Genomic DNA, 26,595 nt, shown 5'->3' with positions numbered 1-26,595 from the left:
GGGGCTATAGGTACGAATTTTCAAGAACTAATCACTTTTTTATGGCCAATGTGTGAACAGCTTGTAACGAAACTCAACAAACAAGACCTTCCCCAACATCCTAGTTCTTCTATGAAAGCCTGTAGACTGACTCAGGCCAGTTTCACCTGGAAAATTAAATAGATGTGACAGTTTCACACACTCCCAAGAGCCTCTCTTCTGAAACGAATGCTTGTACAATGTTCAGGATAAAGCCGAAAGAACCATTCTGTGCTGTAATGTCAGTGTCATGCAAAGAAAAGGGATTCATTCAAACTATAGTCTCACATAGCTAGATCTACACTCACCTAAAGGATTATTAGGAACACCTGTTCAATTTCTCATTAATGCAATTATCTAACCAACCAATCACATGGCAGTTGCTTCAATGCATTTAGGGGTGTGGTCCTGGTCAAGACAATCTCCTGAACTCCAAACTGAATGTCAGAATGGGAAAGAAAGGTGATTTAAGCTATTTTGAGCGTGGCATGGTTGTTGGTGCCAGACGGGCCGTGTATTTCACAATCTGCTCAGTTACTGGGATTTTCACGCATAACCATTTCTAGGGTTTACAAAGAATGGTGTGAAAAGGGAAAAACATCCAGTATGCGGCAGTCCTGTGGGCGAAAATGCCTTGTTGATGCTAGAGGTCAGAGGAGAATGGGCCGACTGATTCAAGCTGATAGAAGAGCAACTTTGACTGAAATAACCACTCGTTACAACCGAGGTATGCAGCAAAGCATTTGTGAAGCCACAACACGCACAACCTTGAGGCGGATGGGCTACAACAGCAGAAGACAGAATGAGAACATGGATCCATCATGCCTTGTTACCACTGTGCAGGCTGGTGGTGGTGGTGTAATGGTGTGGGGGATGTTTTCTTGGCACACTTTAGGCCCCTTAGTGCCAATTGGGCATCGTTTAAATGCCACGGCCTACCTGAGCATTGTTTCTGACCATGTCCATCCCTTTATGACCACCATGTACCCATCCTCTGATGGCTACTTCCAGCAGGATAATGCACCATGTCACAAAGCTCGAATCATTTCAAATTGGTTTCTTGAACATGACAATGAGTTCACTGTACTAAAATGGCCCCCACAGTCACCAGATCTCAACCCAATAGAGCATCTTTGGGATGTGGTGGAACAGGAGCTTCGTGCCCTGGATGTGCATCCCACAAATCTCCATCAACTGCAAGATGCTATCCTATCAATATGGGCCAACATTTCTAAAGAATGCTTTCAGCACCTTGTTGAATCAATGCCATGTAGAATTAAGGCAGTTCTGAAAGCGAAAGGGGGTCAAACACAGTATTAGTATGGTGTTCCTAATAATCCTTTAGGTGAGTGTATACAGTATACAGTATAGTCTCAAACATGCTTTATATTCAAACTATCATAACAGTGCAATTTGAATGACCTCATCTGCCGGCATGATGCTGGTGAATCGCAAACATTCACACCATTATGATCAGATGCTTTCTTAACTGCTGTTTTCTCACCGCTGGCATTTCTGTTCCATGTGTTTATTTTGTCATCTAGAGGAAAGCGCGCAGCACATATTTACATATTCATCAGCAGCGTGGACGGCGTCGGGATGTTCGTTAACAGTACATCGCTGTAAAGGTATTTCCAACTTCTTTTTATTTCTAAGCGAAGAGCGAAAAAGAACTTCGCCATCAGCATATCAGGGCCTTGAATCACGTTCAGTCTCTTGTACGTTACGAGCAATAAGCTGCTGACTGCACTTCACTTAACGGCCACCGGTGTCGCTAATATTAAGGGTTTCTGAATTATACATAGAGCCCCTTTAATGTATGTATCTGGCCTTATTTTGAATGACTGTTGAAATGAAATGCATGTTGTTCCAAAGAAGAAAATAGTTTGTGCTTTTCATAATCTGTCATTAAACTTTAACTTATTTTTCAACGTACCCATGTTCTGCAGCACGCGGTCTCGCTCCACCTGTGTGTCTCTGATTTTGCACTGCAGCATCATGAGTTTCTGTTCATACTGTTGTTTGAGTGTGTGTAGACGTCTCTGACTGTTCTCAAGCTCATCGATCAACTTCTGCTTGATGGCGATCTCACAGGTGATGTTGGCCAGATCTGCCTGGAAGTCCTCTGGTCAATACACCAACAACGAATACAAAAATTCTATATGTTTACATACAGATAATCATTAAACAGACAATATCTTTACATGAAATATTAATAACTCACATTATTATATTTTATATATGTGCTATATAATATTATTAAAAAAAATATTTCAACATTTTATTTCTACAATATTTTTATTATGACGCTTTAAGGCCGTTTTCAAAAATTTGTTAAACAGTAATTTGTTTTACAGTAAACATCAGTACCCTTCTCATCCAGTTCAGAGTCAGACTCATCAGAGCTTTCCTCAGCATCCATTTCCTCTTCCTCTACTTCCTCCTCATCTTCCTCTCCATCCCCCTCCTCACGGTCACTGGCCTCCTATGGGAAACAATTTCATATCAAAGACTGAATGATGAGCTCCAGCCTTAAAATATGCTCTGATAGGGCAAGAGGACTGTCAATCATACCATCTCTGGCTCCTGATTGGTGGATTCTAACTGCTCTCTCTCGCTAATCTTCTGTTCGCCATCAAGCGTTTCATCTTTGTTGGCACTGCAGGGGGAAATCAAAACTAGAAATTAAAAATCTATTTTGTAAAAACACCTTTTTTTTTTCAAAATATGCAGCATAGGTTATCTGAAACAAAACAGAAAACAGACAATTAGGGGGGAAGGAAAGAAAACATGGTATTATGATGGAGATGATGCAACAGAAAAGTTAAATGGTTGGTATTTTATGAAAGCGGATTTGCTCTTTTGAAAATATTGGCAATTCATAACTTCCTCTCTAGTTCACCCAGACTATTAAAACATCTGATTCAGAAATCTTCATGGTATGATGTCACACTGACAGCATGAGCTAATTTGCATATGCCCGTCCACATTCACATTTCAACACTTACTCAGAAAATTGACCCGCCCTGATGAACAACACTGTGAACTATTAGTGAAACCTATTAAAAAATCCAGGCACAGGTCGTGTAGTGTGAGCTTCCATTAAAGGGTTACTTTTAAATCAAATCTGTCATTAATTACTTTGTGTCGTTCCAAACCCATTAAGACTTTCGTTCATCTCCGGAACACAAATGAAGATATCTTTAATGAAATCTGAGCAAGTATTGACAGCCTACGCAACTACCACTTTGACGCTTCAAAAAGTTCATAAAGAGATCATAAAACTAATCCAGCAGTTTAGTAAAATTTTTTTAAGAGACTCGATCGCTTTATATGATGAACAGATTCGATTTAGGCTTTTATTCACATATAAACATTCAGAGAACATAAACAGCAGCTCAACCATAAATGAACCAATGAACCTCATTGGTTCTTGCTGAAGCTCAAACGTGATGCGTAACACGTGAATGAACCTCATTGGTTCTTGCTGAAGCTCAAACGGTATGCGTAACAAGAATGAACCTCATTGGTTCTTGCTGAAGCTCAGACGTGATGCGTAACACGAGAATGAACCTCATTGGTTCTTGCTGAAGCTCAAACGTGATGCGTAACACGAGAATGAACCTCATTGGTTCTTGCTGAAGCTCAAACCTGATGCGTAACAAGAATGAACCTCATTGGTTCTTGCTGAAGCTCAGACGTGATGCGTAACACGAGAATGAACCTCATTGGTTCTTGCTGAAGCTCAAACGTGCTGCGTAACACGAGAATGAACCTCATTGGTTCTTGCTGAAGCTCAAACGTGATGCGTAACACAAGAATGAACCTCATTGGTTCTTGCTGAAGCTCAAACGTGATGCGTAACATGAGAATGAACCTCATCGGTTCTCGCAAGTCAAGCGAACATGCGAATACATCATTTGTATTCCGAAGGGTTATGGGTTTGGAACGACATGAGGGTGAGTAAATCATGACAGAATTTTCATTTTTGGGTGAACTAACCCTTTAAATTGAAGTTCTAAAATTACTAAAACTTAAAGGTGCAGTATGTAATATTGACAGCTAGAGGCTGAATTTGGTACTGCAGTCCAATTTCCAAATATTGGAGACTATTTTATGGTATTTTTATGCTTTAGTACAGTCAAAAGATTATTATACAGCACCTTTAATATAAATTAAATATTAACAGAAATATTAAAAACAAACAAAACAAAAAAAAATGTCAAAAGCATATCAAAGCAAAATTACAAAATATAAAATTAAAACCAAAACTTAAAACATTTTTTAATAAAATAAAAAGCTACTTAAGTAATAAAAACTATACTATAAAAATTATAATAAAGTAACAATTAAAACAGAGGTTATTTACATACAGGTACAGCAGCAAAATGCCTGTTGTAAGGTTCAGACAGAAGGTGGAAAATGATCAAAAAACTAAATTCTCAGTGTTTATGGTGAAAGAATGAAGAAAACATCATGGAAATGTTGAAATGTCACCTGGACATGCTCTTAACAGGTTTCGTGAGATTCACCCATTACTTTGAATTACTTTTTTTTTTTTTTTGTACCCAAATTCACTTTAAAGCACATGAATGAAGTATAAACATTTTCTGGGCTGTTCTCCAAGACTGGAAACTACCTGCCTGAAAGACAATCAGCATTTAAAGGTTGCAAGCAGAGACGGAAAACAGGGGGTTATGGTTAATTATAGAGGGGAAAGAGAGACACAGGGACAAACCTGTCTTCCTCCACCTCTTCCTCCTCATCCTCCTCTCTCTTGTCACCCAGCAGCTGCTGGAGTCTTCAGCGGTCAGAGGTCAGAGGTGAAGGGTTAAAGAGAAGAAACGAGGAGCATAGAGAGAGACAGATAGGGAGGGTACGGTACAGACATTAGTTAAGACGTTGTTGATTACATGCAAACGTTCATTGTGGATAAGAACGCACTATATCAAGGATATTATGGCTGATATAATATCTCTCTAGGTTTATTTTGTTCACTGTCCCCCCCTCCCCCCTAGTTTTAAGTTTAGTCTTCTGTAAACCTTTGAACAGAATTTATTTGAAATAGAAATATAATATATATATACAGTACTTGACATTAACTTTTCTGCTCAACAGTCACTGTGGCTAGTGGTTTTCTTAAGTTACTAGCCACAATTATTTTTTATACTAGTCACAAATATTTTGGCAGCAGGTATATTAGGCTGATGTCACTTTTAAAGGGTTACTTCAGGATTTAGCATTAAGCTTTGTATTAGTAGAAAACCTGTAGTATTTTCGAATTACCGTGCTTTCAACCCTCATATCCCCCTGAGACAAGAGATTTATGTAATTTTTGTCTGGAAAAAATCCTCCGATGACGCAAAAATCGTCATTTTGCGTCATCGGAGGATTTTCTGGACAGAGGCTAAAGACTACAGCCAGTAGATGGCGTTGTTCCGCATGTTTTCAGCCCGCCCATAGAGGGTGGGATCTCACTCAGTCAGAATGTACACAGTGTCAGCCGTCTTTCTTTGGAAGCTAAGCTAGCAGGCTCTTGTTCTGTGGAGAAAGCTGAATAGTAGGAGAAAGCTGAGTAAGTAACCATCCTCCTTTTCCCGGACTTGTCCGGCGGGCGAGATCGTTCAAAATGTCCGGGATTCAGCTTTTGCTTTCTGCGGTCGCTATTCCTTGTTTACATGCACACCTTTCAATCTAACTGAATTCATTCTGATTGGTGAATTTGAATGTAGTGTTTACATGAACGCTAAACAAGTGATCGGTTGATGTGCGTTTTACCATTGCTAAGAAAAATTCCCGCTCCTCCGTGAGAGATGCGAGACCCGGCGCGTCTCAGTAATGACGCCACCGGCCTCGCGCTATTCTCCCGCGGCCGTCAGCCTCGTCCTGCTCGCCACAGTAAACATGATGAATGGCGACTGTAGAACGCAAAAGCCAAATCCCGGACATTTTGGACGATCGCTAAATCCCTCGCAAACTCATCACGTAGGCTAGCTTTGTTGTTTTCATCTGCGCACTCTTACCGGTAGGCGTGGCCTCCTAAGGCAGCGAAGCAAGTGCATTCTGGGAGTTGTTGTCTTTCATCCACATAAGCCAAAAATACTTTTTCTGGCTTTTCTCAGTCTAGAAATCTCCAAATTCAAAAATTTCTTCACATTTCTTCTACTTAAATGACCTATTTTAAATACACATTCATCTTCCCAGAGGTGAAGTACCCCTTTAAAGTGTAAGTTGCAGGTTAAATTTTTCACGAAGATAATGCAATGTGTTTATTAAACATAAAGATAAGAACCGCCCACCATTGTTTTTTATACCAAAATGCTGATATAATATGAAAAGTTGGCACTTTTAACAGTGGTTTTAACCGCTCCCGCTCCCTTCCACTAGATGGGGCATGACGTCATAAGAGGAACTCACTAGTAGAGTTACCGTACGTTAGCAGCTATATTCGCCTTACATAACTTCAGAAAAGTTGGTTGTATGTTTTATTTGATAAAAAAAATTATGGATAAAATAACTCAATTGTAAACATACTCGTGTGTGCTGACTTCAAGGGGACCGTGATCCTGCCTGAAATGAGAATAAGCTATTCGCAAAACAAACGGGTTCACGTCAGATCAGCCGGTTGCGGGTCGAGCTGTTCCACTAAACTCCAAAACGCGTTCACCTCACGGCTGCACACACTCTCCACTGCTGATTCAACTGGGTGGCATAGCCCACACAAACACAGTGATGGGAACATCAATCTCTCTTTTTCTTTTCTGACAATAAACATCGCTAATTAAATAGTGAGAAATTGATAACGCGTGGATTGAGGAAGGGTATTACATGACGTTTGAGGCGTCGATGAGACTAGCGATTGATGCCTGTGCATCCTTTGGACTGACTTACTGTAAGTAAATAATGTCTTCAGTCGTTGTCCCTCCTTGCTATTCTACATGACGGCAATATTTTGAAAAGTCTTGCTTGTTCCGTTATATTATCCGGGTTAAGTTTGCACCAGGCTAGACTAGCTCTAATGTAGCTAATGTTACTCACCAGGACACCTGGCCAACCCTCCACTAATTCTCCTCACACCAAGCATTAATAACTCTTTGAGTGCCATGGCTCCCCTCTCTCACGCCTGACCGGTTAAAAATTGTAGTGGTCCATAACGAATTTGATGGTTTCCCACATCCTCAGTCGTTCTCCAAATAGCCATAATATAGTAAGAATCTAGCGGAGTATGGGTTGCGAGTTCCTCTTGTGACGTCATCACCCAGTAACTGAAAAAACACGCTACCTTTGAAGAAACCCCAATAAATGTTATTTTAACGCATTTTAAGACAGAAATAATTAAATATATACATATAGAGCACTTTAATTTACACATTAATTGGCTGTGGTGGTTAACCTGCAACTTACACTTTAAGGGGTCATAAATTGAGAAATCGAATTTTCCTTGAGCTTTTGACATATAAGAGGTCATTATACCATTAGAATATCCTGTAAGTTTCAGAACTGAAAACTTCCATGTTAGTCCAAAAACAGCTTTTATTGTAACCAAGCCCAGAGAACGACTCGTTGTGGAATGTGCCTTAGACCGCCTCCGTAGAAGAAAATCAATGCCTACTTCATCATTGCAACTTCTAGAATGTGAATGTCTCAGTTGATCATTATTTGTTTGTTCGGTATGTTTCACTGTGAATTATTTGGTAAATCAGTCGCAATTTCGGCGCAGGCTTTGCAAACAGACTTTTACTTTAAGATATGGACCCGACAGTAATTCAACAACATGTAAATAACCGTGTTAATTCTAATGCCTGATCGTGATCAGTGATTTCTGATATGTAATGATTCATTTACAGTCAGATGTTCTTTGTCTATGTGTCAGTAAATCAAACCAGTGACTAAATGGTCAATTTCACATTGTTTCTCTGAATAGGATGAAAATAATCTGTTATTTAAACTGTGATTAAATTATATATAGAATATATATTATATATATTATATATATATAATAATTATTTGATAATTATATATCAAAGAACACTCCCTTTGAAATCGCTGTAGCTGTCAATCACACTGTTTATCAGTGACTCTCGCCAAAACTCCTGTTATAATCAACGAATCTCTTATTTACATATTGTTTGCACTGTTAGATATGATGAAAGCATTCGTGAGTGTGCAGAAATCAAGTTGAATGACGAGATTCATGCTTCATTCATGACTGCATTCATGCGCTCAACATGTCTGTGATCAGCTACATGCTCATCACTGCAACCTTTCATGTCACGATCTAAATATAATGCCATAGATCTAAATATAATGCTATAATCAACTATTTTTTCATGATTCGTTAACCTTGAGACTGAGAGCTGTAATAGTAAAAACGTGCTAAAAGTTTGAGAGAGTTCCACATGTAATACTTATTTCATATGCAAAGATGTCAGCCAATCACAGCAGTGGGCGTTTACACTAAAGTCTCACAGCAGCCAATCACAGCAGTGGGCGTTTAACAGAGCATTCAAATCAGAGGCAAAGAAAATCAGCATAGAAAATGGCCTTTTATTTCTAAATTATTATTTTTTTTTAATCATACTAATATTACAGGAACAAACAACCCCAGGAAACATTATAAAATAATAAAACAATGCTGTTCATGAAACCTTTATTTAATTTAATATTCAACAATAATATTGATCTGCCTGCATTGACACTATTATACAAGAACTGAACTGAGTTGGACTATGATATCACGGATTACTCCGGCTATATATATAGGCGGGTTTGTGTGTCAGCTGTCGGAGAGATGAGAGAGAGAGAAAGAAATCGCTGCTGCAGAAAATGAGTATTGGAAGCGTTTGAGATATTTCAGAAATGTCTATATATTGCACTTTTTGGTTTATTTTTAAAAGACTACAATTAAAAAATGTATGTATTATATATAAAATTCAAACTGACAAAATGGGGCAAGTCGTAGTGACTGCTTTACACACTACTGCTGAAAATTCACCCAGCCCTGTATATATATATATATATATATATATTAGTGATCGACCGATATTGATTTTTTATAACCGATACCGATACCGATTATTTGCATGTTTATGTGCCGATTACCGATATGCAGAACCGATATTTATTTACTGTTATACTTCTGTTTTTGACACAATTATTACAACACAAATGAACTGAACAAACAATTTTATTTATAACAATCACTCCCTCCTTGCATACATAAAAAACTTTATATTTATACACAAATAAATAGAGGGGTCTGAGTCCAAAAAATAAAGTGCATTGTTACTAAGTGTCTTTGTTTAAAAATAAAAGCTTTGATGAGGTAAAAAATAAAGCACAAAAATTATTCTAACATATATTCAAAGATAGTTGAGTGATGTATCTTTAAGTGGTTCCACATGTTGGAGGTATTTTTTGTATTGTATTTTGTATTGAAATGTAATTCATTTTAAACAGTTTTAGAAGGTTTATATGTGCCATTTAATAGGTTTAAAGAGTGAGGAATAATTCACTGGGTAATATTAATTCACTGAATAATATTAGCTGGAATATAACATTATCAGGAAAGTAACAAACAAAACAGCATATTTGCATTTTCCAACTAGTATGTTATTAATTATTAATAATGTTTTTGTCGGTCTAGATCATGAAATCCTTTCTGACAAAGTGCTGTTTATCTATGCGTTTACACAGAACTATATAACTTACTCAACCGCGATCGCGCGTGGAGATAATAAATAATTAATTTCCACAGAGCGGTATTTATTTAGATTTGTATTAGCGAAATAATGGTTATGCAGTAAATGATAATATAATTTAGGTTGTTTAAACGAGATAATATTGTCAAAAGTTTCATGCAGTAGCCGTGCTTGAGCATTCCTGGTCATCAATCCAGTGAGTGCGCAGCAATATGAACAAACTTTTTTTTTTCGAGACTATATAAACAGCACTTTGTCAGTTGACATTTCATGATCTAGATTGAATCTATATCATGAAATGCCAACTGACAAAGTGCTGTTTATCTATGCATTTATTTTACACAGAACTCAACCGCGATCGCGCGTGGAGATAATAAATAATTAATTTCCACAAAGCGGTATATTTAGATGTGTAACGTTATTAGCGAAATAATTGCTATGTAGTAAATAATATAATCTAGGATGTTTAAACAAGATAATCTTGTCAAAAGTTTCATTCAATGGCCGTGAGCATCCTGATCATCAACCCAGTGAGTGCTCAGCAATATGAACGAACTTTTTTCTCGAGACTAATGGTGAGCAAATACAACTGATAGAGAATTAAATTCAGTGCTTTTATTTTCAACATGCACTCATTCATGTCTGTTTTATTTAATTCATGTAAAGTTACGTCTTTATTGGGGCAGGACATGACGGATTACGCTACGTGACTCCATGAGTTCGTCTCAATTTTTTAGAACCAAGCTGCATAAATAAACTAGGCTATATCAGGCATTCATGTCTCAAATCTCATTTCTGCATGTCTGTTATGTTAAATAAAGTTGAAAAATTAAAGCAAAGCAAGCAGAACATATGTTTTACCTGTGCACAGAGTTGTTGTTGACTGATCTCCTCAGACGCGGGCTGCAATGGCGGAATTCTCAAAACGGCCACAAGATGGCGCCGTTTATCGGCGAATCCGATATTACAAAACCGATACCCGATTATGGGAAAATGCTTAAATATCGGTAAAAATATCGGTAAACCGATACATCGGTCGATCACTAATATATATATATATATATATATATATATATATATATATATATGTGTGTGTCTTGAAAGGAACTTGTGCAAAAAACAACAACAAAAACATCCATTTCTATCTGCCATTAGCAGGTGTGGTCAAAGATCCCTGATTACAGTCTGTGCGATAATGCCTGACGTAGTAATTACACAGAAGAAAGAACAATACAGCTCACCATGAAACCAGACAAATCCCACAATGTTTTTGTTTCACTCAGCTAGAGTCGAGGGGCAATTATTCATAACACACTCCCTTTCTGCCGGTTACCACGGCAACAGCCCCTCCAGATACCACCTCACACTATGATCCCTCACACCCTTTTATTACCTCTTTTTTTTCTTCTTCTCCTTCCTCTTGAGTTTCTCCAGATCTTTCTTGGCGATCTCGATGATGTCGGTGGTCTCCTGGCTCGGGTCGGCCCCCAGCAGGGCGGGAGAGAATGATCCAGAGGGTCCGTAAAACTGAGGGCGGCTGGACACTCGCGTGAGGTTACGCCTCAGGTTCTCGTTCACCGCTTCGCTCTCCAGAAGTTTGGCTCTGAAATACACACAAACATTCAGAATACTTATTTTATAGAAAAAGTAGTTCTCTTTTTATCTAGCCAGGACGTTGCTATGCAATTGCCATGGTGTTCTGGTTGGTTGCTATGGTGTTTTTAGCAATTCATTTTTCCCATAGGGATTTGTGAAAAACTTTTTGTTAAAGCCATGAACCAAAACAACCAGCTATGAGGTGAATCAAAATTACAGACTTGTATATAAAAGCAAAAGAATATCTGAAAATCGGACAAAAAGACAAAGGTACAAGACAGTGTACTTAACGAGGGAAAGAATTACAATCCCATGAAGCATTGCGAACAGCTTAATAAAATGAAAAATGGTGAAATGGTTTAAAACGTTCATCACATAATAGCAGATAAAGCTTCATTTTGTGCTCAGTGACACATTTTTGTGTTGATTTTTATGTTTTTTGGCATCATTGTCTTGATGGAAGATCCAACCATGGCACATTATATGATTTTTAGCAGAGCTGGTCAGGATTTGATTTTTGAACTGTTGGTATTTGCTAGAATCCATGATGCCATGTCTCTGAACAAGAAGTCCAGGACCTCCAGCAAAAAAATAAAATAAAATAAAATAAAATAAAAATAATAATAATAATTGGCACACAACATTAAAGATCCAGCAGTGTATTTAACCGTGGGCATGGGGTACTTTTTATCCCTATTTTAAAAACTAATTTAAACAATGTTAATTTATGTGTATAATGTACATTTACCTAATGTGTGTATATATATATATATATATATATATATATATATATATATATATATATATATATATATATATATATATATATATATATATATATAAAACAATATACAGGGGTTGGCCGCTGAATCTGAAACACTGGCCAATATAGTGTTGGAGGTTTCACGAGTGTGAATGTTGAATTAGTAGAGCAATAGCACAGCTGTACATAAACTACTGCAATCCACACAACATAATAGGAGACATATCAGAGTTCAAAAGAGGACAAATTGTTGGTGCGCGTCTCGCTGGCTCATGTGTGACCAGGACAGCAAGTCTTTGTGGTGTATTGAGAGCTACAGTATCCAGGGTAATGTTGGCGCGCCACCACAAACCACATCCAATGGGAGAAACTGTCGAAGCAAGAGGAAGCTGTCTGAAAGGAATGTAACCCGGATTGTAACCAAGCAACATGAAACACAGCTGCCTAACTCACTGCAGAATTAAATCCTTCTGTTTCCACCAAAACTGTTTGTCAGGAGCTCCAGAATCAACATTCATGGTCAGGCTGCTATAGACAAATTACAGGTGCTCTAAGTGATGTTGGGTGACGTCACTTCTTGTTGACGTTTAAAGTATTTTCAAACAAAACGGAGGCTAGCTCGACCCTACCTCCTCCTCATCCGTGCACTAACCCCCAAACCCCACCCCCAAAAATCCTTCTTGTCAATTATTGGCTGGAACAGTTTGTTATGTTTCGTGGTCCAGGCTGGGCCAGTTTGTTTTTGTTGCTGTTTGTGGAGCCTGGGCTGTCTACAGAGACCGTGTTTTTATACAGTGTGTTCAGGGGACAGGCAGCTGGCGGATGGTGAGGAGATGTTTGCTGTATGTGACAAAAAATGTTTTGGCCAAAAAAAGTGCGTGACATCGCTTAGAGCACCTTTAACTAAACAATCAAATTACACTTCAAATAAAAAAAAAAATTCCAAAGATGTTTTCTGTCATTTTAGGTAGTTTTTAATCCCGCAGTGTTCGTTTTTTTAAATAAGTTTGATCTTAGTTCGTTATTTGATGCTATAGACCTTATGTAGCCCCGCCCCTTTTCAGCGCCGCGCTCGTTGTCTTTTGTCTTCCGGTTTGCATTTCCACAGCAATCTTACGTATTTATGACTGAACCGCCCGTTTTAAAATCTCCCCGGTCTTCTGACATTTGTTAAGACATCTGCTTTAAACAATACTCGTGATAACTTTCGTTAACTCTACAATAAGTAAATGCATTTCACCAGCTAATTATTCCTCAACAGCGATGCCATAGAAGTATACAGAGCGACCGCTAAACTGGAAGTTCAAAGACAATATTCTAAAGATGGCTGCACACTTGTTTCTCTGGCCCGAAGGTCTATAAAAACGGGAATGTGACGTCATGATTGACAGCTTCTTTAAACAAAGTAGTCACTGAGGCACCAACTGACTTTTAGGGGGATTTTCAGGAGGAGATTGGAGCTTCAACTTTAATTTCTCCATTTCCATAACTGTTTATTTCAACCAGTAAACTTTGTACTAACCGTTTGTGCGGGAGTAAGGGTGGGACCTTGATATCACGGCTTTCCTTCACACTCATTACTGCGCAGACTCAAGTCCCAAATCAGCGCAAGATGTCAGCGCCATTTTAGGACTTTTGCGGCTTCACTTTTCACCAATGGAAGAGATTTTTTTTACAGTCTATGGTGCCAGCACAGGAAGTCTTGGGCTGAGGAATGCGATACATGTATTGTTCTCTGATGAGTCCTCCTTCACCGTCTCACATCTGTGGGAGTTACAGTGAACACTCGGACTGTTGCCCAGACTGAAGCACGGCGGTGCATCAGTGATGGTTTGGGCTGAAATATCATGACATTCCCTTCTGTGATGATTGATTGGCAAGAACCATTGAGCTGTTCTGGAGGATCATGTGCACCTAACGGTTCAAACACTGTACCCTGAAGGGGGTGACGTGTATCAGCATGATCATAATGCATCAGTACAGCAAGACTTGTGACAGAGTGGTTAGAAGAACACGAAAGTGAAGTTTAACATCTCCCATGACCTGCACACCAGATCTGAATATGACTGAGCCTCTTTGGGGTGTTTTGGAGGAGCGAGTCAGAAGACGTTTTCTCCACCAGCATCACATAGTGACCTGGACACTGCTCTGGAGGAGGAACAGCTCAAAATTCCTCTGGCTTCTGTGAAGGACCACTACCTGCCATTCCCAAGATGAAATGAAAAGGAGGCCCTACACCGTACTAATAAATTATTGTGAGATAATATATTTATTTAAGAGCTAAAGACTCTCTGATTGGTGTAATTTTCTGTACAGCATCATTGGTAATGTAGTTTTTCACCAAAAACAGCATTGTAATAAAAATAAGCTGAAATAATGCGGTTCACGGCTTAAACAGAAGCAAATACCATCGATTAACAACCTCGTAGCTCACAGTAGATCTGTCTTTAAAGGTTTATCATTAAATGATAAAAGTTTCCATTTGGAGAAAATGAATGGAGGTTTTACTTCTGGAGCCGGACTGTTGCGCTCTATGTTATATTATTAAGTGTGAAAAAACAAGCAAAAAAACTATAGATTTTTAATAACAGTCTCATATAGGATATCAGCAAAAATATAAAAATACTTTTACCTCAGATCCTCTATCTCCTTGATGTAATTCTGAATCATATTTCCGATCTCCTCACTACCTTCACCTGAAATAAAAAGTCAATATTCCGTCAACCATCTTCCAAGGTCCTTTGATTGCTGTAACCTGACATGAGCAGCACTGATATAGTGATGTACCTGCTCTGGAGAGCACCTGATTGGCCCGTTCGCTGAGAATCTGCGTGAGTCGAGCGCCCTGAGCGTCGATGGCCTCCTGCATGGCCTTCACGCGCATGCGCAGATTATTGTTCTCGATCTGCAACATCGAGTTCTCGTGGAACATGTCATTGATGCTTTCCAGCCCATCCTCTCCAACCATACGCTTCCCCTGAGAAACAGACACAGCTTTACTTCGTTTACCAAACATACACACAAACGATGCGTTTGCTGCTTAATTTTCTTAATGAACAGTATTAATAATTGAGTACCAATAATACCTGAGCAGCAAATCAGCATATTACAATGATTGTGACACTGAAGACTGGAGTAATGACGCTGAAAATTCAGCTTTGAAAATAAATTACACTTTGAAATATATTCACATATTTTAAATTGTAATAATATTTCATAATATTACTGTTTTTTTATGTATTTTCAATATAAACGCAGCCTTGGTGAGCAGAAGAGACTTCTTTCAAGACATTTAAAAAAAAAAAAGAGTAAGACCTTGCATTGCTTTTCACTCTATTGCTCATGTCTCATATTTTTAATGCAAAAACATGTTTTTGCCAATAACACAATCAAGAGTTGGCTCTTCAAGTGACATTAAGTGGTGAGTAAATCTGAAGATTTAAAAAATAAATAAATCCATCAAATCAAAAATCCTAGTGTGGTAACCTATAAACACAAATGTGTTTCGCAAAGAGCTGAAATAAACCTGACCACCCTGACTCTAGGTATCACGCAGAAGCCAGCCAATCAGATCGCTTGTGAATTTCTGAGTGTGATATCCCTCTGATAGTCCAATCTCAGTAATTCTACAGTATCTGGGTCACCCGTGCTTTGAATTGAACATGCAAACTCTGTGTTAGTAGGTCAGATCTTGAACCACCTTTATTTTGGGAATACTCTGAAGACAACATGCCAGAATTGAAGTCCAACTCACGGAAACCTTTCTCAGGCCTAACAGTGGATAACCTCACCGTCCTGTACTCCATGAGCTCCATCTGCAGTCGGGCGATCTCCGTCCTGAGGGCACTGATCTGCTGGCTGGCCTTGTCCTGGTTCACCATCACCCTGTTCTTGATGTTGCGAGCTCTATTGGCGTACTTCAGCGTGTTCAGCGTCTCCATGAAGTCCTGATCCGATGGGCTGATGCAGGCGATCATCATCGTTCGACTGAGAGACCAGAGAAAATGTCAAGATTTATTCGTTTCCTCACATTGCCTAACGCTACAGTGCCAAATAAAGCATTCGATCTGGATATGAATCAATTCTGAAGTAAGTGTGTTGATGAAAATTGCTATTATCCTGTTATAATTCTGTTATTATCTTGTTATTATGCTGTTACTACAAATCTGTATGCTGTTCATGAGCAATACTGTGAATTAGTGCAAAACAAAGGGCTTAATTAACTGAATTTAAATATTTTTCAGATAAAAATGTACTTTATTTCAAGTCGTTCGAAGTTGTTATTCAGTGATGTGTTGAAATATTCACTGAAATCAAATATGGTCCCAGTTTTTTTAGGTTCTACATCAATGACATTTAGTCAAGAGACATGCAAGAACAAATTGTGATGATGTCCTTGATGTCCAATCTGACATTATGTTCTGTTAAAAGGCTACATATTTGATTTGAAAGCGACATCCGCGGTCAAGATTATCAGTGATTTATCCTTTCAGTTTTAGTCTGCTTCTCACACAAAGCTATTGTATGACTTCAATAGATTTAGAATATACTACAGTGCATATAGGGGATACGGACTACTTTTATGCTTTATAGAGTTGACAGACTTTGTCACTACAAATGATCACTGTATAAAAAAAAGAGCTTCTTTAAAATTACTCTTAGTGCTTTAAAAACAAACCAAAAAAGCATTCTGGTTTAAAACCAAATGACCGTGAGAAAAAAAAGAAGACAAAATTGAATAAAGATTTTTGTTAAGTCCAGAAATTCTGACCTGTTTCCACCCAGTGAATCCTGCAGAAGGCGAGTGAGTTTGGAGTCTCGGTAAGGCACATGCGTCGATCGTTTGCTTCGGTCTCCTAAAGCACTGATGACGTTCCCCAACGCCAGCTAACGTCACAGAGATAAATATTATAGCTTCTGTTACAGTTCACCTTTCATTAACTAGTTCTAGCCTGAAGAGGAGATGTGTGGAAGATTTGTTTTTATTATTATTGAATAATATTACTCGTTCTGACCAATCCACAGTTAATGGAGATGCCCTCTTTGGCCCGGTCCCCGGTGGCCCCCGTCCTCTTGAGTCGCTCCGATCCAGCCAGATCCACGAAGTGAAACTTGGCTGTGAGAGTTTCAAACTCTTCCATCTCAGACGAGCTGTTGGCCAGTCGATTGTCTGTCTCATTGTCCTGCTCTGGGGGCTGAAAAAAAGAAAATGAATAAAGACATCAACATACAGCGGGGAAATAAGTATTGAACACGTCATCATTTTTCTCAGTAAATATATTTCCAAAGGTGCTATTGACATGAAATTTTCACCAGATGTTGGTAACAACCCAAGTAAGCCATACATACAAAGAAACAAACAAAAATAAGTTCAGAAATTAAGCTATGTGTAATAATGTGAAATGACACAGGGAAAAAGTATTGAACACACGAAGAAAGGGAGGTGCAAAAAGGCATGGAAAGCCAAGACAACTGCTGAAACCTTACAGTAATTAAAAAGCAATCCAGCCCCCTGTCAGTGGAAATTAATAACAGCTGGTTCAGTCCCAAATGATGGCCTACAAAAAGGTCTCATTGCCAAGGTGTCACACAAGACACATCTCATGTGGAATGTATTCAAAAATTGCATTTTTTCTACTCAATATGGCTGCTAAGCCGTCATTTAGATGAAAGAGCCTGATCTTTTTCGTGAAGAAGCAAAATTGATGCTAGATTTGACATTTTATTGTTGATGGAACATCATTTTGCTAAAAAAGTTTGGATTTTGTTTGCCCCTATTCAAGTAGAGTAGTGTTCGTATGATATATCGCCAATACCAATATATTGGCTGATATTTGGAAGCGTGGCTTTTAGCACACCAGGGTGACCAGGAGCATGAAATTGTCCATCCATAACTTCTTGTTTCACAGGAGTATAAATATGAGGGAACACAAAGGCCAAATTCATCATGGATATCATCCATCACAATGAGTAAAACCAAAGAATATAAATCTGATGATGTGCAGCAAAAGATTGTTCAGCTTCACAAAATAGAAAGTGGCTGTAAGAAAATAGCTCAAGCATTGAAAATCCCCATTTCCACATCAGGTGGAATCAATAATTAAGAAGTTCCAATCAACTAAATATTTTACGGATCTGCCAGGAAGAGGACGTGTGTCTCAATGGTCTTAATGTACGGTGAGGAGGAGAGTTCGAAAGGCCAAACTCTCCAAGGATCACAGATGGAGAATTGCAGAGATTAGTTAAGTCTCGGGGTCAGAAAGTCAAAAAAACAAATCTAACAACCCCTACATCCCAACATGTTGTTTGATACCCCTTTTCCACCAAAAAAGAACTGGTTCAGAACTGGTGGTGGTTCAAAGTTGGTTCAACTTGCGAACCTTCTCAGAACCTGTTTGTTTTTCCACTGACTAGAGAGCCCAGCGAACGGCGTCGTTACGTCACTGTGAACGTTGCCATACGTCTTAGCTTTCCCAGAAACGCTTGCGCCAACTTCAAGCATAACAATTACAATGGCGGACTACATCATCTTTCTGCAAATGTTTCTCCTGGCTTTGCGATCCTATATTGGGGTCAGAAGAAGACGTTTAGAACACATTTGTGCTGCTCGTCTGGATTAGGCGGAGGTTACGTTCGAGAAGAAGTTCGACAATAACCCCGCCCCCAGCCCCCGGCGTAAGCATGACGTGGTAAAAGAACGGTTCTAGTCCAGCAAAGAGTTGGTGCCGCTTTGGAGCCAATTTTCCTGGCCGAGAACCGGTTCTATGGCTGTCGAAACACAAAGAACTGGTTCACGAGTAGGCACCGGCTCCAGCACTGCCTTGGTGGAAAAGGGTTATGAGAGGGTTTCAAGAAAAATCCTCCTCACTCATCCAAAAACAAACTCCAGCAAATTCAGTTGTCAGACATGACTGGAACTTCAAACAGGACTGGTTTTTATAGTCAGATGAAACTAAAAAAACTTTTAGACGGGTTTGGTGCACACAGGGATAAAATGTACCCCATGCCCACGGTTAAATACACTGCTGGATCTTTAATGTTGTGGGCCATTTTTTTACTGGAGGTCATGGATTCTAGCAAATACCAACAGATAAAAAAAAAAAAGTGCCGTGGTTGGATCTTCCATCAAGACAATGATCCAAAAAAACAAACACAAAAATGGGTCACTGAGCACAAAATGAAGCTTTATCTTTTTAGTTGAGTGTGATGAACGTTTTCAACGTCCCGATATTTTCACTGTGCACTGAATATGAAATTAGCATTACCTTGTCTTTATTTAAAAAAAAAAAAAAAAGATTCCAAGTGTTTACCAGATTCCTGCGTGCACGAGGTCTAATTTCTGCCACAAACGCACTAGCTAATCATTTAGTAAATAAGGAAATAAATAGCCTGAAATATAATCCATCTACTTTCTAAGGGTGGGTGATAGAAGCAATAACTTGCATGATATATGAAAAATATATATAAAAATCACAATAATACACATTTTATAAAATAAAAAAAAGGCCTTTTCAGTCGAGGTGGTACTTACGTTTTCTGCGGGTGCACAAACACGCACTTGGCAGATGTGAATGGTGAAGATGGCGTGAGATCGAGAGCTCTGTACATTCATCTGAGTGCTGGCAGTGGTGCGGGAGAGAGCGCCCAGCTTCAGACACTGGATCATCTACAGCACGTGGGTAAAGTAGTATATCACAGTCATATTATGCATAATATATGGACATAATATCTCAGAAAATAATCAATGACGCTCACTTCTGCCTCTGAGGAGACGTTGCGAGTCGTCACGCCTACAGTGTAGATGCTGCCGCTGGCGTCCTCATGGATTTTAATATGAGATTTCTGCTTTCTCATCTCCATGTCTCGTGTGGTGTCGAAAAGATCCAACACCTCCTCATTATACAGCTGAAGATACACATGGAGAGAGAACACAGACCATACAATATTTACAATAAAATGTATATTATTGAACTGTTTTTTGTATGTAATCTTCCTTAAATAAACCATAACTATCATATTACAGCTTATCAAACAGTCTATTATTTTAGTAATATTATTATATACTATTACTGTATTAATTATCTTTTTATATTATGTTTTTATTTTTTATTTTTATTTTAAAAAAAGTATACTTTTTTAATGTTATGCGCTTTTGTCGTTTTTAGCAATTTTAGTTTTTTTTATTATTTCTATTCAGCTTTAATTTATTTTTACTTTCAGTTTTAATTATTTTAGTTCTTCAACTTAGTTTAACTTGTTGTTTACATTTTTTTTTTATCTGATATATATTTAATATTATATTTTACAGCTTTTTTTTTCCAAATACCAAAAACTATTTTTAATAGTTAACAAAAACAACACTGCTTTGAAGATGTCTTCGTGGAAATCATAAACGGTTCTGCTTGTTTGAGCAGCCAAACACACCCACTTCTGGCTCAACCAATGGCATGAGTTTGGGCTTTTTTTCTGACCAATGGTAGTTGGAGAGGAGTATCTGTCACACAAAAGTGAAGCATCATCCACAAGCACTGTACCTCCAGAAACTGAGCGCTGATCTTGAACTCCGGGACGGGTCGGCCCTGATCTGCAGCCGCCTGCCGTCTCTGCTCGACGCCTTTAAAGAGGTGACCGACCGCCCGCGGGATGATGCCCAGCTCCTCGTCTAGTATGGACATGTCAAAGCCCGTGCCCATCGTATACGTCTTCCCTGACCCTGTCTGAGATACAGCATCAAATCTCACATCAAAACATATTCAACTCTAAAATTCATTTAGTTAATTTTACATTATTATACAAATTGTGCACGTTAAACCCAATTCAAGTTGTGTTGCAAGATTATGTGATTGCATATGTGAAGTATATTCATGTCATCACATAGACTAATCTTGTTTTTTGAGTTTGATGTGTCTGTCTGGCAGATGAGTGAGACTGTTGATAAATCTGGATTAACACAGTGGCAGAGAGACAGGCAGATATCAGAGCTGTGTGCTGGTGTTTGGGGAAGTCAGCTATGAAATACAGGTCACGGGCAACGCTAGCCATATAGAAAACATGGAAAATACAGAGCTTGTGCAAATAAATACCAGGCCAAATAAACTCCTTAAACCTGTAATCTTAAATGATGCTGGATGTATAAATATCCCTCACCTGTGGGACAATACATTACCAGAAGCATCTTAAAGTCAAAATGAAATTGTATTAACAACCTGAAGTAAAATTAAAGTAAAGTAAAAATAATAATAATAATAATAATAATAATTTCATCATTTACTCACCCTCATGTCATTCCAAAACTGTATTTACTTTATTCTGTGAAACATAAAATAAATAATTTTGGAGAATGCTGGCATAAATAAAATTTTAGGGTGAACTAGGATTGATTGGATGGTCTCTCCGTATGATTGGAGGGGAGGGGCTGAAAAATTAGAGGGCTTCAAAGGCAAAGCTATTACATTTTAATGTTCACTTTCAATCAGACTGATTGCCTGCTTGGTCAGGCAATCTCAGACAGACTGTTTTTGTATGATTCTGATCATGACCGGCATGTTTATACATGCCTAAATGAACTGAACAAATCCAAATGACACAGGTGTGAAAATGCCCTAGACTTAAAGCTGCACGTTTAATCGTTAAAAAAATGGCGATTTCGATTCAAACACCCAGGTGATTTCATTCCTAAATGACAACGATTCTACTGCGTTTCGGATTTTGTCACATTATGATGTAATAGTGCGTCGAAAGATGCCTCTACAGAATCAGATCAATGCCTACTTCTACATCATCATGTCTTTGGCCCCGCCCACTGGTGCGTTAGTGAGATGAGAAGGAGAGAAGAGAGATACAGGATCACTGGACTACAAATAACTTTACCTTCCAAAGGAATGTGGTTATTTATTTTTTATTATTACAATTTTTGTTTGTTTCGGTGCATTTCACTGTGGGTTCTTTGGCCAATCAGTCGCAATTTCGGCGCAGGCTTTGCAAACAGACTTTTACTATAAGATATGAACTTGACAGTAATGCCACAACATGTATATAACAGTGTTAATTCTAATGCCTGATCTGGGATCAGTGATTTCTGATATGTAATGAATCATTTACAGTCAGATGTTCTTAGTCCATGTGTCAGTAAATCAAACCAGTGACTAAATGGTCAATTTCACATTGTTTCTCTTAGTAGCATGAAAATGACCTGTCATTTAAATTGTGATTAAATTATATACAGAAAACGATCAAAGAACCTTCCCTTTATAATCACTGGACACAGCACGAGTTTATCAGTGTCTAAGTGCACCTCAGGAAACATTATAAAATAATGAAAAACGCAGTTAATGACCCCTTTAAACAATCAGTTAAACAATTCCCTTTAAATAACGGTTCACTCGACATTGCGTCAGTAGCTTCGGCTCATAGAGGGGATTATATAAGATTTAGGGAAAGAAACACAAACCTGTCCATAGGCAAATATAGTGGCATTATAACCCTCAAAACATCCTTCGATGAGTTTCTCAGTGCAGTTGGCATAGATGGTGTCCTGCGTCGAGTCCATGTCAAACACATAGTCGTACGTGAAGGCCTTGTCCTTTCCCAGAACCACCTGGGGTTCGCCAGGGGTCACAAATGTACAGATGTGGCATCCTTCAATCTTTTCTTTTGCCAGCTGAGGACGAATCCTGTGACAGAGAGACATGAAATGTACAAAAATAACATGCCCATTCAGACGCTGAATAACAATGAGAACCTCCTGATGTGTTGATAAAGTGCAAATTAGTCGTCTAAAATAAGCCTATAATCACTGGGTGTCTCGCTGCACAGAATAAAAGGTCTACAAATTAAATGAAAATTAAATATTTGTCAATTTGACCTAAACAATACATCCTCACAATCAGCAAGATAAAGAAAAACGAAGCTCCAATACACACTACACAAGGTCGTTTTCATGTGCTCCACAATTTTATTGATTTCATAATGTGAAAATTCACTGTAATAGGAAAATGCATAAATTTGCCATTAACAGCGTACAACTTATTTTCGCTGTGAAATAACCTACGTAATAACGCAAGACAGTTTGATTTCAAAAGAGTAAGTATAACCAGTATCACTGCCCATATGTTATATGAAGTATCATTAAGAGCAAGAGAGAAGGAGATGTGCTGTTTGTGAAACTACAGTCTGAAATAAATATTTCAAATTATTATTATTATTTCCTGCATTATAAATGTGGAGCTTATGGTAAAATTATGCACAATACTGGCAATCGCGAACCGAAATTCAGGCCCTGAATAAATACTTAAATACTGTATTGATCAATATCCTCACACAAAATATCGGAATTCTATGCTGTATCGATTTTCCCCCCATTTACTATGACAAAAACATATTATATTCAACATTACATGTACTTCAATGTATTGTTCAACTTGTTTTTTTTATTAGTAAAACATACAAACCACCTAAAAGAAATTTACCCGAGTGTCACTTGAGATACTTGAAATATTGACCGATAATCAGTTTCACCAATATGTTTTCCGATATTTAAACATTTTCCCTTTAATGTAAGGATGTTTTATTGTTCACGAGGCAAAAATTGTCAGTCTGAACCTTTTTTTTAACAAGTGGCACAATTTGAGGTATCATTAATGTCTGTAGCACACTAAGTTAATACGTTATGGGTTTGTTTAAAATCACCAACCAGCAGTAAAAGTGATTCTTGGTTTCTAAAAAACACCACTAAAAAAGAGACACTGATGTCATTTTCTGTGTGCGCACCTGACAGCAGAGGCTGAGCCTTCGCTCTGACTGTGAGAGAACGCTTTTGTTCAGAGCACAATTCACTGACAGAGGCACAGAGAGAGTATTGTGTGTGTTTGATACTGGATCTATCCTGTATTGCACAAGAGAGTGAGACAGAAAGAGAGAGACAGATATGTGGGTGATAGACACATGAGCAGAGGATGGGTTAGAGTCAGTCTGTAAGATCTGTACTGTTTGAGTTTCAAACCAGGACAACATCGCATAATTTATTTCACAGTTCTATAATGGGTGACATAATACATAACGAACAGATTGAAATGTGTGCCATCATTCACTAATCTCTACATCTGTTCTAAGTAGCAATGTCTGATTTGAGGGGGAACAATTTTTTGCAGGTCTGAATGATCCATTCAGTATATGGAAAAGAATGGACAGGACATTCTTCAAAAAAATACACCTTTCATGTTCTACAGAAGAGAGGCATACAACTTAATAAACAGTTCATCCAGGACCAGGTTCTGGTGGCAGAGTGGTAAGTCCAAACATTCTTTGCCCTGGCAACTTCCCCCAGCTCCTCCTGAAGGATCCCAAGGGGTTCCCAGGCCAACTGAGAGATATAATCCCTCCAGCGTGTCCTAGGTCTGACCCTGGTCTCTTCCCAGTTGGACATGCCAGGAGCACCTCCACTGGTAGGTGTCCCGGAGGAATCCTGACCAGATGCCCAAACCACTTGAACTGGCTCATTTTGAAGGGGAGTCTCTCCTGGATGTCTCCTATAGCCGCGTTTCCACCGAAATTACCCGGAACAATTTGTTCCAGGAACTTTTTTTCCCCCAAACCTGTTGCTAGCTGCGTTTCTACCGCGGTCTAAAGTACTGTGAAGATTAGGCAAATAGTCCAGTGATGTAGGACTGTGCGCGACTTTACAGTTCCCACTGGATTTCATCCTCTGAATTTAAGCTTAATTAAGCCTGAACCTCGTCGTCGGTCCATCGGTTATATTTTTTAAACTCCATTGTTGATTCGAATAGCAGACGACTGTTACTGCACGCACCGCAACAGATGGTGGTTGAATAAAATGCTGCGTGGAGTCAACCAATCAAAATGCGGCATGACCTCAACCAATCAGCATGTTCAGGGCCCAAGTCCCACCCCTGAAAATTCCTGAACTTTGAAAAAGTACTATCTCACGAGCAGGGACTTTCGGAGGGGGAAATATTTACCCGGAACTTCATTTAGACCCTGGTTCCTGCGGTGTAAACACACTGAGTACCACCCCAAAGTTCCTAGTTCCTGGGGAAAGTTCCTGCGGTGGAAATGCGGCTTGTGTTAAAGCTTCTCAGCCCATCTCTCAGAGTTATCCCAGACACCCTCCTAAGAAAACTCATTTTAGTGTCAAATCTCATTCTTTCTGTCATTACCCAAAGTCCATGACCATAGATAGGGGGGTCAGAAAATAGATCAACTAATAAACTTGAGAGCGTAAGAGCGCAAATCACACTCTTGCCAGGATGATAATGTCATGCTCTGTTTCGTTCTTTAACACCACTAGAGCCTCCCATGATGGATGCTGAGGTAGGTTTAATAAGCAACTGGCAACTAGCAGTCCTCCCGGAAAGGGTGAACAAGGAGGAGGCTCCATCACAGCCCATTTTTATGCAACTTTTCCTCTTACACTCTCTTACAATACCTTTGCTTCACCACACCGGTCCGGCACCACAACCGCATTACTGCCATTGCTGCACCTGACTATCAATCTCAAGCTTTGAACTGCCTTCACTTGTGAACAAGACACCAAAATACTTGAACTCCTCCATTTGGGGAAGCAACTCACTCCCTACATGATGTGGGAGAACCGTTTTCCGGCTGTGAACGATGGCTTCAGATTTGAAAGTGTGGACCAATATCACCAGGCAAGGTCAACAAGTTTCCGTCCTGACTTACAACAGCCTGGACCATTCCAAGCTTCTCCCATCTAAGCCATCCGATGGTTTGCCAGAAACAACCTTTCAGCCACAGCTCGAAAGCAGCTTCTTCCGTCATGGAGGCTTTGAACAGATCTCACGTGGATTCTATGTCTCTTTAGGATGACAAAATAAGATTCTTTGGGAATAAGAGTTAAAGATCTTCCAGGCAGGATTCTTTCCCAAATGTTCCCAGTTCACCCTACATGATTATCCAACTCACCACCAGTTGGCAATCAGTTGACCCCTCTGCTCCTCTCTTTAGCATGTGTTCAAAAACATACGGCCACAGATCCGATGATACAACTATAAAGTCAATCATTGAACTTTTATCTAAATTAGTCTGGAACCAGGTACAACTGTTAACTATAACTATGTTATAACTGCATGTTCAAACATTAGCCCCTTTCACACATACAGTCTTTACTGGTAAATTACCGGTAACAGATCATGTGTGAACAGAACCTTTTCAAATATACGGGGTAAATTTGTTCAGGCAATTTACCAGTAAGGGAAGTTGTAACATTACCTGTAAATTACCAGTATAAAGCTGTTGCTTGTGTGAACAGCACATTTTTGAATTTACCGGTAAAGTCTACAATTTTACGTTAATTTACCAGGATTGCTGTGTGAAAGGGGCTATTGTGTTTGTTATGACCATTCCATGCTGAATACAGAAGTCCAACAACAGAACACCACTCGGGTACATTTCAGGCAGGCGTTCTCTTCCAGGTCTCTCTGTTGTCACCAACATGGGCCTTAAAGTTGCAAAAAGTACTGGAGTCGAGGTAGTACCTCT

At 38.9% G+C, this 26,595-nt stretch overlaps 1 protein-coding gene across 7 annotated transcripts in view; it reads right to left on the bottom strand.

Annotated features, from left to right (window-relative positions):
* kif21a (kinesin family member 21A) overlaps positions 1-26,595 on the bottom strand; it is a 71,072-nt gene that overhangs the window by 30,611 nt on the left and 13,866 nt on the right. For 4 of the 7 annotated variants that reach the window (XM_084397884.1, XM_084397885.1, XM_084397889.1 and 1 more), the window contains exons 2-15: positions 22,529-22,751; positions 20,613-20,795; positions 19,834-19,983; positions 19,610-19,744; positions 17,094-17,273; positions 16,850-16,965; positions 15,870-16,065; positions 14,866-15,055; positions 14,711-14,774; positions 11,113-11,322; positions 4,757-4,819; positions 2,593-2,677; positions 2,389-2,503; positions 1,955-2,143 (exon numbers count right to left, since the gene is read on the bottom strand). In XM_084397884.1, the coding sequence (XP_084254010.1) occupies positions 1,955-2,143; positions 2,389-2,503; positions 2,593-2,677; positions 4,757-4,819; positions 11,113-11,322; positions 14,711-14,774; positions 14,866-15,055; positions 15,870-16,065; positions 16,850-16,965; positions 17,094-17,273; positions 19,610-19,744; positions 19,834-19,983; positions 20,613-20,795; positions 22,529-22,751 (2,099 nt within the window). Of the gene's footprint in view, positions 1-1,954; positions 2,144-2,388; positions 2,504-2,592; positions 2,678-4,756; positions 4,820-11,112; positions 11,323-14,710; positions 14,775-14,865; positions 15,056-15,869; positions 16,066-16,849; positions 16,966-17,083; positions 17,274-19,609; positions 19,745-19,833; positions 19,984-20,612; positions 20,796-22,528; positions 22,752-26,595 lie in introns of all 7 variants that reach the window. The other 3 variants (XM_084397887.1, XM_084397888.1, XM_084397890.1) reach the window with 2 other exon arrangements.

The sequence above is a fragment of the Rutilus rutilus genome (genome assembly GCF_951802725.1).
Source record: "Rutilus rutilus genome assembly, chromosome: 23".
NCBI lineage: Eukaryota > Metazoa > Chordata > Actinopteri > Cypriniformes > Leuciscidae > Rutilus > Rutilus rutilus.
This window is presented reverse-complemented; position numbering and strand designations above follow the sequence as displayed.